Source organism: Henckelia pumila, chromosome 1 (assembly GCF_033568475.1).
Source record: "Henckelia pumila isolate YLH828 chromosome 1, ASM3356847v2, whole genome shotgun sequence".
Lineage (NCBI taxonomy): Eukaryota > Viridiplantae > Streptophyta > Magnoliopsida > Lamiales > Gesneriaceae > Henckelia > Henckelia pumila.
Genome location: NC_133120.1, coordinates 73,641,160 through 73,656,744, shown reverse-complemented (window position 1 = coordinate 73,656,744; position 15,585 = coordinate 73,641,160). Strand labels below are relative to the sequence as shown.

Sequence of the window (15,585 nt, the reverse complement as noted above, 5' to 3'; positions counted from 1 at the left end):
ATAGTATCGATTGTAAACAAATAACAATAGTGGTGGAAAATTATTGGTACATCGATTTTCATTTTACATTGGTGAAGGAGATTACTTATCTCTTAATGCTATTGAGTAAGTATCTTATTAAATGATCTCATGAATTTATATTCGTGAGAGTGATCGACTCAGATTATATCTATAATTAAAAGTAATATATTTAACATAAAAAAATATATTATCCATTTGTCTAATTGGGTCAGAAAAATGTTTCAAAAAATTAGCTCATGAGACTAATTTTGTAATTCATAGGAGTTTTTGTGATTATTATTATTGGTCTTCCGATGGTATTTTTGGCAATTAACTGATTTATCTCAAAATATGAATAATATCGTATTAATTGTAAAAATTATTAATGATGGGGCATACTGCAATTTGAGAATTTGTATCGTATACGGAGCAGTATTCATTATCCGACTTTAAGGTTGAAACTGAAAAATGAATTAAAAGATATAAGCCGATGTAACCAAAATTTTAACTCGGTATTGTAAATGTGAAAGTGAAAATCGTATTGAATCAAGAAGTTGTGATTAGTTTTATACAAGAGATTATAACTGCTATTTAACAACCTAACTAACCACTTAACTAACTCTAAGCTTGATTACAATCATCAATATGATTTTATATTATAATATCCCCTCAAGATGGACGATATATGTCCTTGAGAGACATCTTGTACATCAATGAAGACAATGTGGAATGTGGGAGTGGCTTGTGAACATGTCCGCAAGTTGAAGGTGCGAACGAATGGGCATGAGTTTGATGATCCCATCATTAAGTTTGCTTCGAATAAAATGACAATCAATCTCTATGTATTTGGTGCGTTCATAAAACACGGGATTGGTGGCAAGATGCATAGCAGATTGATTGTCGCAAAAAATGGTAACATGTGTTGGATGTGCAATCTGGAAATCCTTAAGCAACTGGAGAAGCCATAAAACTTCACTGGTGGTGCTAGCCAATGCGTGGTATTCAGCTTCAGTAGAGGATCTGGAAATTGTTACTTGTATCTTGGTCTTCCAGGATATGAGAGCATTGCCAAGAAACACACAAAAACCTGTAATAGATCGCCTGGTATCTGTGCATGCTGCCCAATATGCATCTAAAAAAGAACTTAAATGAGCAGATGAATTAGTTGGAAAAAATATGCCTTGTCCAGGAATGGACTTGAGATATCGGAGTAATTGATGCACATAATTTAGATGAGACGTGCGAGGCTTAGCCACATATTGACTCAATTTATGCACAGAAAACATGATGTCCGTCTTGGAAAGTGTTAGATATTATAAGAGTTTTTCAATAACCTTGCGATATTGTGTTATGTCTGCGAGCAAATCACCCTCAGATAGTGTCAGTCGAAGGCGAGATTCCATAGGAACTGTTGCTGGTTTACTTCCCAAAAAACCAGTGTCATTTAAGAGATTGAGAGTATAGTTGCGCTGGGATAAGAAATCCCTTCAGAGGATCGTGTGATCTCAAGCCCAAGAAAATATTTAAGGTTACCAAGATCCTTGAGCTTGAATCTACTTTGAAGATCAGATTTTAAAACCTAAATGAGATCATAAGATGGCCCAGCAATAATAATGTCATCAACGTAGACAAGTAGAGTAATGAAGGAAGAACCTGATCCTCATGTAAAAAGTGTGTAATTTGATTGCGATTGTAAAAATTTGAGCTCAAGTAAAGCTGTGGAAAACTTGGTATACCACTGTCTAGAGGCTTGTCAGAGACCATAGATGGATTTATGTAATTTGAAAACAAGCTTCTGAGATGATGATGGTTTCTGATGTTCAACAGAGTAGCCAAGTGGAAGATCCATATAGACTTCTTCAAAGAGATTGCCATTGAGTAAAGCATTGTTAACATCTAACTGAGCAAGATTCATTGCTTACTGGCTGTTAATGCTAGCAAGACTTTGACAGTAGCCAGCTTAGCAACGGGAGAAAATGTTTCAAAGAAATCAATTCCTTCTTATTGTGTGTATCTTTTGGCAACTAAATGAGCCTTATGACGATCAACTGAGCCATCCGATGCATATTTTACTTTATAAAGCCATCTACATCCAATGGATTGCTTGCCCAAAGGCAGTGGCACCACTGACCAAGTGTTGTTGGATTTCATGACTTTAATTTTCTCACTCATTGCATCTCTCCAAATAGGATATCTGACAGCTTGATGATAAAATTGAGGTTCCAATTGTGATGAAACAGTTAGAACAAAGTTCTTGTGAGATGGTGATAGTGCAGTATATGAGACATAATTGCTGAGAGGATACCGAATGGTGGAATCAAGAATTTTGTTGTGTTTCAAGAGATGAAAATGGTAATCCCTAAGGTATGTAGGCTGTCGAGTAGGCCTGGAGGATATTCGAGCTGGCTGTACTTGGGATGAAAGTGAAGGTTCATTTGAAGCATATGGTACCCTTGAATTATCTACCATTGGTGAGAATGGTTAGATGTTTGAAGGGAACCTAAGTCAGATGTCGTGGCTGGTTGGGGAAGAACCACTGTTGGGAATGGATCAACATATACTTCAGAAGAAGGAATCTTGAGAAATGGAAAAATTGACTCATGAAAGACAGCATCTCGTGATATAAATGTGGCTTTAGTGGTGATGTCAAATAGCTTGTATCCTTTCATCCGTGGAGGATATCCTGAAAAAAAACACATATACGTGCTCTTGGAAGAAATTTGGTTTGGTTGGCTGCAATGGTGGAGGCAAATTCAAGACATCCAAAAACCCGAAGATGAGAATATGTGACTGATTTGTGATAAAGTAGCTCATATGGAGATTGATGTGATGTAAACGAGGATGGAATCCTATTCACCAGATATGTAGCTGTTAAAACACAATCACCCCAAAAATGAGCTAGAACATGATATTGAAAGAACAATGAGCGAGCTACATTCAATAAATGTTGATGTTTTCTCTCCACCACAGAGTTTTGCTGCGGGGTTTGCACACAAGAGAACTGATGGAGTATGCCTTTGGTTTGGAAGAACTCAGTAAACGCAAGCTCTTTGGCATTATCTGTACGAAATGCTTTGACTTTCATGTTAAACTGGTTTTCAATCAAAGCACAGAATCTAAAAATCAAACTCAATGCTTCAGATTTATGTTGCATAAGGAAAACCCATGTAAAACGTGTACCATCATCAATCAATGTCAAAAAATATCTCTGATCATTGTATGTAGGAACATGATAAGGACCTCAAATATCACAGTGTACAAGATCAAACGCATTAGAAGACATATGTTGATTAGATGGAAATGGTAAACATCTTTGTTTGGACAATGGGCAAATGTGACATGGACTGTGATGCTGTGAATCAGCCTTGGTGATTGGAATACAACCCTTAATTTAACTCAAAATACTTGTGTATGGATGCCCAAGACGAGAATGCCATACAAAGTTGTCAACTTGATTGATGGAAACCACTGAATATGGCTCATTTGTATCCAGAATATAGAGTCCTTCAATTTGTTTACCCTTGCCAATCATCCTCTCGGTTTCCATGTCCTGAATAATGAAAGAGTACTTATCAAAGAATCGAACCATCATCTTTGTGATGAGAGCACTCATAGATAATAAATTGAATTTGAACTCTGGTATGTATAATACATCTGATAACACCAAAGACTATCCCAAATGAATATCCCCACAAAATTGGACATCGATATGATCATGATTTGGCAGAGTAACTCTTGAATTTTCTACTGCCTTAAGTGATGTAAAAACATCAGCATTGGAACAAATGTGACGAGAAGCACCAGAATCAACTATCCAACAAGTTGATGAATTCAAAATATGAGGGACTGAAACAGAGAAATAGGTACCTGATGTGGGACTTGTTTGATTTCCTGTAGGAGAGATATTCTTGGTATCAAACGTTTCCAGATATTGCATAAACATAGTCATAAGCTGGTCCATTTGTGGTTTATCAAACTTGTGAAATATATTGGATGAAGAAGAAGTGTGAGGTGGCTTATTCGATACTTAGTTGACAGTATTGTGTATATCTCTGTTCTGATGAGGTTGTCGATGTTTGTATCCAGGGGATACCCATGTATTTTGTAGCACACCGATAGTAGAAAGAGATAAAGAACAAAGCTTTTGGCTCAAAGCATCTGCAACTGCATTCGACTTTCCCGGGTAATACTTGATTTCACAATCGAAATCCTTCAACAGATCTAACTATCTTCTCTGTCTCATATTCAGCTTTGCATGTGAAAACAAATAATTAAGGCTCTTATGATCAGAAAAGATCTCGAAAGACTCACTATAAAGATAGTGACGCCAGATCTTCAAAGCAAATACGATCGCAGCAAGTTCAAGATCATGAACTGCATAACGAGTCTTGTGCGGCTTCAGCTGCCTCAATGCATACGCTATCACAAGCTTATGCTGCATAAGAACACATCCCAAGCCTTGGTTAGAAGCATCGCAATACATGGTAAAACCTCCAGTACCTGATGGAATAAAAAGAATCGGAGCACTGGTCAGTCTTCTCTTCAGATCAACAAAGCTAGCCTCACAATCTGCAGTCCAGATAAAAGGCGCATTCTTCTGATTCAGCTGAGTAATCGGCTTGGCAATAGCTAAGAATCCCTCGATGAATCGGCGATAGTAACCAACTAAACCCATAAAGCTTCGGATCTCAGGCACTGATGTCGGTCTAGGTCAATTCATAACCGCTTCAATCTTGCTGGGATCGACAAAAATCCCATCTCCGAAAATAATATGACCGAGAAAGACAACTCGATCCAACCAAAATTCACACTTAGATAGCTTGGCAAACAACTGTTCAACCCGCAAAATCTGCAAAACGGTCCTCAAATGCTCTGCATGGTCAGTACGATTCTTCGAATATATAAGAATATCATCGATGAAGATAATAACAAACTCATCCAAATAATGCTGAAAGATACGGTTCATCAAACTCATAAAAACCGCTGGAGCATTAGTCAAACCGAACGACATGACTATAAACTCGAAATGACCATACCTCGTTTTGAATGCGGTCTTAGGAACATATTCCTCTCGCACTCTCAGTTGATGATATCCTGACCTCAGATCAATCTTCGAATAGACAGAAGAACCCTGCAGCTGATAAAAAAGGTCATCTATTCTTGGTAAAGGATACCTGTTATTTACCGTAGCTTGATTTAGCTGAAGGTAATCAATACAGAGCCGCATAGAACCATCCTTATTCCGAACAAACATAACAGGAGCACCCCAAAGCGACACATTAAGTCTGATGTATCCCTTGGCAATCAAATCCTCAAACTGTTCTTTCAATTCTCTCAATTCAACTGGTGCCATACGATAAGGAGCTTTGGAAATAGGTTGAGTACCTGACACTAATTCAATGCTGAATTCGATCTCTCAAATAGGCAGCAATCCAGGAATCTCATCTGGAAAAACATCAGCAAATTCTCTAACCACTGGTATATCAACCAATTCTGGGCTAGATTTCAGTACGTCAACTGCATAAACCAAAAATCCTTCTACACCTCTATGTAACAAACGATTCATCGATAACACAAAAATCAAAGGAATTCTAGATCGAGAACTCTTACCAAATAATTTCCACTCGTCTGCCATTTAAGGTCTGAATCTAACAACCTTCTGAAAACAATCAAAGGTTGCCCTGTACTTGGTTAAAGCATCTATACCAACAATACAGTCAAAATCTGACAGCCCAAGTACAATACAGTCAAATTCTAACAAATTTTCCTCAAGCTGAATTTCACAATTCCTGACTAATCTGACAGAAATAATTCCTCCACCTAAAGGTGAAGTAACACCTACTACAGTAGGCAAAAGCTCAGTAGGCAAAACATGCATCAACACAAATTTTTTAGAGATAAAGGAATGAGAAGCGCCTGTATCTATCAATACATGAGTAGAATTGAACAGTTACCTGCTATAACATCGTCAGGTGCTGCCTGAGCCTGATCCTCTATCAAAGCAAAGACTCGTGCATGCTGTCTCGGAGGCTGGTTCGCACTCCGGTTACCTCTCTGTCTGTCCTGCTGCTGAGGCTGGAAGGAGTGAACCGCAGAAGTATGCCTCTCAGACTGAGCTGCAGGTCTAGAAGAACTCCCACTCTGATCTCGGTCTTTACCTCGCTGAGGACACACCTTAGTAAAGTGTCCTGGCTGCTGACAGATATTTCAGTTTCCAAAGACTCCTACACACTGATCCGGGGAGTGTCTACCCCCACAATTGTTGCAGAACAAAGATAAAGATCCAGAACTCTGTCCTGAACCGAACTACTTGGAACCACTGGAACTAGAAGAATTGTTCCCCTGCTTCTTGAACTGTTTCCCTTTGGCTCTGAAGTGATCCTTTCTACTACCCCCACTGCTTCCTGCTTCATACCTCTGTGGTTGGTTCTGATACTGTGGTTGATGATTATGATACTGAGACGGTTGGTTCTGAGACTGTCTCTGTTGCTGAGGTACCATCTGATTTCCTCTCTGTCTTCACAAACCTGCTTCAGCTCCCTTTGCATGATTCATGGCATCCGCAAAGTTATCAGGCCTAGATGTGTTTACCAACGTGAAGATGTCGGGGTTTAAGCCGTTGATGATCTGATCGGCTTTTGCTTCTTCATTGTCAGCAATGTGTGGTGCAAATCTCAGCAAACTATCAAACTTGGCTACATAATCCTCGATGTTCAAATTTCCTTATCTCAGATTGGCAAACTCGGCTCCCTTGTCCTTTCGGTACGAAATAGGGAAAAACCGCTTATAAAACTCAGATTTGAAAATAGTCCAATTAATAACTGTACCTCGATTCTCCATGGCTCTCTTCGTCATGATCCACCAGTTTTTAGCAACACCTCAAAGCTGATGAATGACTAACCTAGTTCGGCGGTCGTCAGAGTAATCAAGGGAATCGAACAAATGATCAATGTCGTCCAACCAGCTCTCACAATCAACAGGATTCTCTGTACCTAGCAACAAAGGCGGATTAAACGACTGAAACCTCTTCAGCAAGGTTTCCATAGGCGTCGCTGTGACATCCATCTGATCAATTTCAGTACTAGCTTGCTCATTCAAAGGAGTAATTGGCGGTGGTTTTCTGTTAATTACTCGACAAGGACCCATCTGATAATCAAAGGTTAGGACACGAGATATCTCAATTGCTACAAATCGGTGTCATTTCAACCTCTCAGAACATCGGATACAAGTCGATAACAAAAACAGTTATATTTCAATTAGTCCATGCTTTATAAATTAAATCACATAATCATATAATTCAATTAATTCTCAAATAATAAAGCATGTTCGCATGTAATTTAAATACACAATTAAATAACTCAAACACATGCGAGGAGCCAAAACACGCGGACTCGAACTACCCCGCTCACTCTAGTTCGACCAAGAACTTATCGCTTTGATATCACTTAATGTGAGACATCGGTTCTAAACATCTAATCTCGGATTAAACAACAATTAGGCATACAAGATTCAAGACTAAAAGTAATAAAGAAATATATTTTTTTGAAAAGGGCCTTGCTCGATCGGTAAAACTTCACCGATCAAGAGAGCAAAGATTTGAAATTCACTGCCCGGAAGGAAACAACAGCACCACTCGATCGGTAACATTCAACCGATCGAGCGGGCAACTTTTCTGCAAAACAGAAACATGGTACAATTTCCATCGCTCGATCGGTCCAAATCTACCGATCGAGCGGTGACAGTATAGAGCAAGAAAACACAGCAGAATTCATGCCAACGCTCAAGCCTAATACATTCAATGCAAAACGAGGTTCATATTACATGCAATGACGACATACAAATACAATACTCGCAAAGTAGATACAACATAAACAACGAAGTTCGAAATCTAACATGTTCCACTAAAAACTAGCTAGACATGCTGATACGACTTCTAAACCAAGTCACACTGCTATCTCTCACTCTTGATGCTAACCAGGTCTTCGTTGACTCGATCATGTCCCACCTGTTACCAAGTACACATACAAAACAAAGCAAAAGCCGGATAACTCCGGTGAGAATGATATTTCCAGTAAAAGCAACATAACATGCAAACAAGTAATATAATAACAACATTCTTTCAAGACAACAACATATTCAATGTTAATACAAATGAAATGCATGTCTTTAAAATCGGGATATCAACTCTGATAAACAAGGGATTGCTGCTATGCTTTTTGGATCCCGAGGATGAGACCACGTAACAACTCACCGACTCTCCCAATCGAGGTGGTGCCACGTATCTCATACCCCTAGACTTTGGTGCGACTATAAGGAGTATGCTGACATTAGATGAACTTCTACAACTCAGGCCACTCGCAGTATAGCCCCCAAAACGTCTAAACAAAAAGGACCGTTATGCCCGACAAATCAAAGGTTGGCTCAAGATGAATGCATAAGAAAACATAAACATTAAGCCATATAACAAAGCTCAAACACAAAATACATGTTTCACATTCTAGAACAAGTATTGATGCAAGTATGTGATTTAAAGGGAAAACTCAAGAACCAACTGTCTCGAGTGTGCTATCCCGCTAAAACGATGTCTGCATGTACCTTTCGATGCGAATAGCTCCAACTCTGGATAAACTACAATAAAAGGTTATATAAGAAACTATACAACCTAACAACAACAACTGTTCAAGGTAATCTCTTTACCGTTCTTCGTCCAACTCTTCGACAATCGACTGCTGCTAACTCTGGGCTCGACAAATTCAAACGAATCTGTACATAGGCAAAAGATGATCAACAACGACGAACAAAACCAATTTCCAAAGTTCTACGATTCAAGCGGTTCAAAATCTCAAAACTCAAACCGGCGACATAATGGCTATAAACTGATAAAACCGGAAACGCATACAGTAGTACGACATTTCAAACAACTCAAATCAATGCTAACATAAAAATAACAACTCAAATCCAACACATCTCAAAACTCCAATTTCGAAATAGGCTTCCAAAAATCATAACAATTCCGGACGACGTTCTAATTCAAAACCGACTGAGAATAAACGATAATAACGCGTTCAAGGACAACATACTCGAAACTCAATCGATTCTAACAACATCTGAAAATAGAAGTCAAACTGATCGAAGAAAAACTTACTATATAACGGAGCAGAAATAAATTCTAACGGACGGATCGACCGGAAACCAAAATTTGAAAGCTTGAATCTCAAATGGGGCGCTTCAATGGTGGGAGACGGCTAAGGGAGGTGGTGGAGGAGAAAAGAATTGTCAACCCTTGTATAAATATCTAATAAAGTCCAAATTTGCGTTTTAGTCCCTGAAAAATCAAAAATTTGCAAAATAGACCCTGATCAAAATCAAGTCGGCTCTTGAACTCTGTAATCTCCGATTATCTCGTATAAACTCAATTAAGATAAATTTGGGGTGTTACAATCTATCAGTATATGAAATATTTTATTTAATAATATTTTACAACTTAATTAAAATATTGTGCATATACATAAAATTTAATTTAGATAATTTCATAACTTCTTTTAACTAAAAGTTTTGAATATCATTTATTTATCACATATATTTCTAATTCTTGTAAGACATTTTAAATAAAAATTTTATTTCGGTTTGTTAGAAATATTTTGATTGAATTGTCATTCATTAGTAATACTGCACATAAAAATATTTTATTTATTATGTTTTTAAGAGTATTTTAATACAATTATTTTTAAGTTAAAATCAAAATTGCAAATTATGCACATAGTTACGTCCTATGTGTTGTAAATTTATCTTTTTTTCAACAAATTATTGTGTTCTAGTCATGTTATGTCATTGCATTAGTATTAATATTTTTAATCGTCTACTCAACATATTTATCCGAGTTTGAGCTTGCTCACAAGTCATATATCACATTCACGAATATATATTATAAGATCAAACTCAAATTAGATAAATGAACCAAATTTGAGCTTGCAAGCATATAAATTAAATGAATATATTCGTGAGCCACCTAAACGAGCCGAGCTTGAGCTTGAGTCTCCTAAATGAGCCGAGCCCGAGCTCGAGTTTCCGAGCCTATTAACGAACATATTCGCAATCTCACGAGTCGAACATCCTTAAGCTCAAGCTCGACTTGTGAAAATTGTCAAGCAAATTTCTACTCGGCTCGATTATAAGCTTAACAAACAAGCTCAAACGAGCTTTTTACCGAGCCGAGTTTCGAATATTTCTCGAATTGTTTGGTTCGTTTACATTCCTATTTGATATACTTCATTTGGTTTATGAGTATCTCAATTTCTACTTGTTTAACTTAGAGCCCTAGGAAAAATGTTTATTCTCCAATCATACTCATCTTGTACTGGTCTTACATCATGTTAGCAAATTTCTCACAAAATTTGAGGTTAGTTGACCCGAGGACAATATTAACATATATCTGTACTAGAAGTGCATGTTGGTTTTTTTTAAGAATGTAAATGTACAATTCTTTTTTTTTTTTTAATTTTTATTTACTGACCTAATACTGAAATCATAACTGATCAGAAATTGAGAAAGAAAATTCAAATATGATGTTGCGGTCAAATTGGAAAACATTATGGTAGGATATCTCATACATAAATGTTACTATAATGGCATTTATAATATTACAGATTCTAAAAATTTTAGTTTAGAAACATTAATTATGTTGAGGTTAAGTCTGGCCTTACATTATAGAATCTTTTAAAAAAAATCTTTCAAGACAATGAATTATAAAAGAGCAATGCTATATGTACAACCAAATTTATATATCAATTTATACAACACAAAAAATTCAATACAAAAATTTCATTAATCAAAATCTCATGATAAATTAAATGTAAAATATCGCGATATAATAGAAAAATTTTACGATATATTTGTTGTAAATATCGTTGTACACGATATATGTTGTACCCATTCCATTATTCATTATAAAATCATTTGAAACTGCAATATTCAAGCGAAATCTACTTTGGTTTTCTATGATTGTATTTGTGTATTTGTACTTGTTTGGTTCGGTAATATATTTTATTTTTAGATTAAAAAAAAAAAAGCAAAAAGAAGATCTCAATTATGATACTAGATTGTGTACGAATTTATAGAGTATGTAAGCGTTTAATCAATGATTAGGAGTTACATTTTAGAGAATTTACTTAATCTAGCCCATCTTAATTGGCTATTTTTAAAAATCATCTATTAAACATTTTATAATATAGCATTTAATAATCCTAAAATACCCTCTCTTTCTATTAACTCATCTCAATAAATTACTATAATAATTTAATAAAATTAGAATCATTTTCCAAAATAATTATAGAAACTTATCTTTATCGTACATAACTTTGTTTTTTTTTAAAATAATAATATAATAATAATAATTAAATCCATAATCTGAGAAATAAGAAGAAATTAAGATGATAATATTATTAATAATAGTACAAACTATAAAGTTAGTAATAATAAAAAGAAGTATAAATTTCGATAGTAATATGGAATTGTTGGTTTAAAAAAAATTGTCATGATTTCAAATAATTTCGATTAATTTCTTTAGGCATATAATTAAATAATTAATAAAATAATGTCGTATACAAGAATAATGACAATAAATGATAGGAAATGAGTTAATATTAATGTTATTGATCGTAAAAATATTAAAGAATAAATTTTTAGTACTAAAAATTTAACTAATTCAATAAGATGTTATAATTTTATAAAAGTTTTATTATTAATATAAATTAAATAACAAAATAATAAATTCGAATATAAAAACAAATCAAAAATTTAATGTATAATAAGTGGAAAAAAATCCTAATAAAATATGTAGTATTTCCATATATAGTTATAGTAATATATTTGTATGTTAATGTAAAATGGTCTAAAGGATAAATTTGAAAATTAACATAATTAAAGGTTAGTTTCAAAAATTAATGTAAATTAAGGCCAAATTTCATTATGCATATTTGTAGGAGGCCATTTTTAAAAATCCCTCTAAATTTTATCCTTCGATACTTTTCCAGACTCCAGGGGAGTCTATCGCAAAGAGTTTATCAAGTGTGATGTACATGACTAGCTTGGTTCACTAGAGTTTGTCCACTATAATTTAACTATGTAGTTTGATTCTTGATTTAAAGGCTATTACGGTAAAATACACTTGGATATGTATTTTTTTTAAAAATAGTTTATCACCAACACTTTTTATTTTCCTTTATTATCTTGCAATTTAAATTGAAGAACTCCGGAATGGGAGAATTCAGGACAAAAAATGAAACTCCAAAAGAATAATGGAAGTTGGATAAGAGAAAAATATGCAACAAGTTGAAAAGAAGAGATGAAAAGTTTAGAAAACCCAATTAAGAAGATGAATTTTAAAATACGTATTTAGAGGGACTCATAGAAGAATCAAAATTATATATCTCTAATATTTTTTATTCCATGTCATTTTTTAATAAGTGTAATATAGTTTTTCTAAAATTGATGTCTATTTTTCACACATGAAGTTAACAACATGACTTGTATTGTATCCTCCATTCTTCCTGTGAAACTCTATTTTCCCAATTTATCTCCCAAAGACAATGGCAGCAGCAATTAATTGCATGATCGTACATTAAACTATGCTTAAATCCCTAAAACCCTAAATCCCGCCGCTCCAAAACCCTAGTTCAGAATATCCATGGATCTGAGCAACGATATAGAGAGAATTCTATGGACAGAAGAACAAATCTTGCAACGGGTCTCCGAATTGGGTTCTCAGTTGACCCGGGATTTCCAGTCCCGGGCTATTGCTCCAGTGGTGGTGGGAGTTGCCACCGGCGCATTTATGTTCCTGGCGGACCTCGTGAGGAAAATCCAGCTGCCCATGACCGTGGACTTTATCCGGGTCGAGTCTTACGGGTCGGGCACTGTCTCAAACGGCAAACCGAAGATATCCTGCGACTTGAAAGTCGATGTTCGAGGAAAGCACGTCATTCTGGTACCTTTTTTGTGGGTGAAATTTTAATCATCGTCGTCGTTTGCTTCATTAGATTGATTCTGATGTTTTTTTTTTCCTTCTTGGAAATTTCTTGCTCAAGTAATTGTAATTTTGGAATGTTGAATAACCTTTCTGATTTGCAATTCCAGGAGAAAAATGTTCAAATTTTTAGTTTTTGTGTTTGTAAAAATTTTAACTTTAATCTCATGTTGCTAAGATCAGGAGTCAGTGGGCATTCAGGTGGTTGGAAACTTGGAGTAGGATGCTGTTTCTGAAAAATGCGTATTACAGTCTTGAGAAAATATCATCGGTGTTCATTCGCAAATTGACTATTTCTTTTGCTCTGTTAGGTTGAGGATATTGTAGATACTGGGAACACTTTGTCCTGCCTAATTGATTACTTGAAATCTAAAGGTGCATCGTCCATATCCGTGTGCACTCTACTTGATAAACCCGCGAGACGAAAGGTTCATTTTGAACTAGTTGGAGAAGGAAAGTTTTACTGCGGCTTCGAGGTTCTCTCTCTGAACCATTTTCCACAGATTAATTCACAGCTCATTTTAGAGTTTGAGAATTTAATGCTGCTTGATGGATCAACTTCTTTTCTCGAAGAATATAATATGTTGTAACAAAGAACATCAGTGCACTGATTCGCTTGCTGTTGCATCCTGCTTTCCCTTTTGTGCTTTCAGAATATTTCGTTGTTTTGATAGAGCATGGCATGAAATTGATGGTTTTGTCCTTCTAAGTTAACGTTAAATTCCTTCTCAACTAAGATACTATGGTATCTCTGACGACAAATGATTTGATTTGTTCAATTCTTTCGAATATGAGGATGATTCTTAGCTTTTATTTACTTCTGTTGACGATTGATGTTGACAGTCAAACTCTACACTCGTGTTTTTGGAATTTTAATTAATTTTGCATTGAACCAATTTGAAGATTTTATTAAAGATGCACTTTTTTGCTGAAAGATGAAACAAGGCAAGGAAGAAAATCAAATATTGTTGAAAATCTTGGTTGCACTTTTGACGATTGATCCGACTTGTTTTTGAGTTTCTTGAATTTTCTGAGTTTCTTTCTATGTCAAAATGTGTTAGACATTGTGGACAACATTGTCAAAGTTAATTTGGTGTTTGATCTCACGAAATTTGAATTTTGCCTAGCGTGTGAATAAGCTTTTGATATGTGAATATGTGATGGCAGTGCCCTGATTATTTTGTGGTGGGCTATGGATTCGACTTTGATGAGCAGTACCGGAACTTGCCATATGTTGGTGTCTTGAAGCCTGAAATTTACGAGTAACTTGCCGATTGCAAAGCACACACGACAGCAAATTGCTTCATTACAGGTATGGCTGGAAATCATCACAAAAGCATTGTCGACGCACTAATTATCTAGGGCAAGGGCCGCAAGGCACACCGTGAATGAAAAATATTCTTAACTTCATATACGATTCTTCGAAGGAGTACAGTTCCACTCCAACTAGATTACATACTCTCTCTCGAGTAAATTTGTTGGTCCCGTCTCAAGTCGGGAGCATTCCATAACCGACTATCGATATTCTGGCATCAGGTAAGAAGATTTCTTTTAAAAGGAAATACACAATCTACTTTCTTTGGCTACTGAGTGAATGATTGGTTTGTGGATCGTTGTAAAGTTCTTGTTTGGGGGTATTCACATGTATTTCAGTATTTGTTTATGTGCGACTTTTGGTTAAATATTGTTTTAATTCCTCCGGAACACCGTATATATCATCCATATTAACTATTTTTATTTCCCAAATGTTAATCACCAAATATTTTATCCTTATTTTTTTTGAGGAAAAAAAACTAAATAATGCTTGGAGTATTTGGTAAAAACAAGTAAAAAAAGATAATCTTAATATTTGTCATACTCATGCATAAACCACGTGTATTTATTTTATATTTTAAATTAGTAAATAGGATATTAGTACATCAATTATCGAGAAATTGATAAATGGCCTATTGCAAATATCTTAATCAGTACACTATCCAACTAAAAAAATCAGTTTTACTCCTAAGCTAAATTGTCTTCTCTATTCTAAATTTTAATTTATTTTTTTTTGTCTTTTTTTCAATGTTCTGAAATTGCCTTTATTCTGCTTCATTATCTACATTTGATTTTTTTTTTTTTTGTGCAAACTCTTTTCCAAATTTTTTCCCATAACGATCACAAAGTTTTTGTCAATAACAACAGTTAAAACAGGAACTTTGAACTAAAATCATATTTGATTATATTGTTTTAGTTTTATAAAATTCTATTGATCTTTTATATATATTTTGTGGGCATGATATCGTGTGTGTCAACTGTCACAGTTACGTTGAAACTTTTCCATTTTAATTATCTCAATTTTCAGTCACATATTTATATTGAAATTTACAAATATTTTTTTCATAATCATGTTTTATGTCTGAAAAATAAAAATCGCGTAATTCGTGTACACTTCGATAGTAAAATTTTGAAATCAATTAATTAATATAAGTGTTGAAAATATATTATTTTATTATTGTTGAATATTGAATGTTGAATATTGAGTTGTAAAATGTGGAAAATTAGTATGTGATGATGTAGATGAT

At 34.9% G+C, this 15,585-nt stretch overlaps 1 protein-coding gene across 2 annotated transcripts; it reads left to right on the top strand.

The window, feature by feature from the left end:
- Window positions 1-12,517: 12,517 nt before the first annotated feature.
- On the top strand, window positions 12,518-14,750 carry LOC140875319 (uncharacterized). Of its 2 annotated transcripts, XM_073278981.1 has the most exons (4): window positions 12,518-12,985; window positions 13,336-13,500; window positions 14,192-14,336; window positions 14,460-14,750. In XM_073278981.1, the coding sequence occupies exons 1-3, from the start codon at window positions 12,686-12,688 to the stop codon at window positions 14,288-14,290; spliced, it is 564 nt and encodes a 187-aa protein (XP_073135082.1). In that variant the 5' UTR covers window positions 12,518-12,685; the 3' UTR covers window positions 14,291-14,336; window positions 14,460-14,750. The 2 variants fall into 2 exon arrangements, with proteins under 2 accessions (XP_073135082.1, XP_073135081.1); XM_073278980.1 differs by having other exon boundaries at window positions 14,192-14,746.
- Window positions 14,751-15,585: the final 835 nt, after the last annotated feature.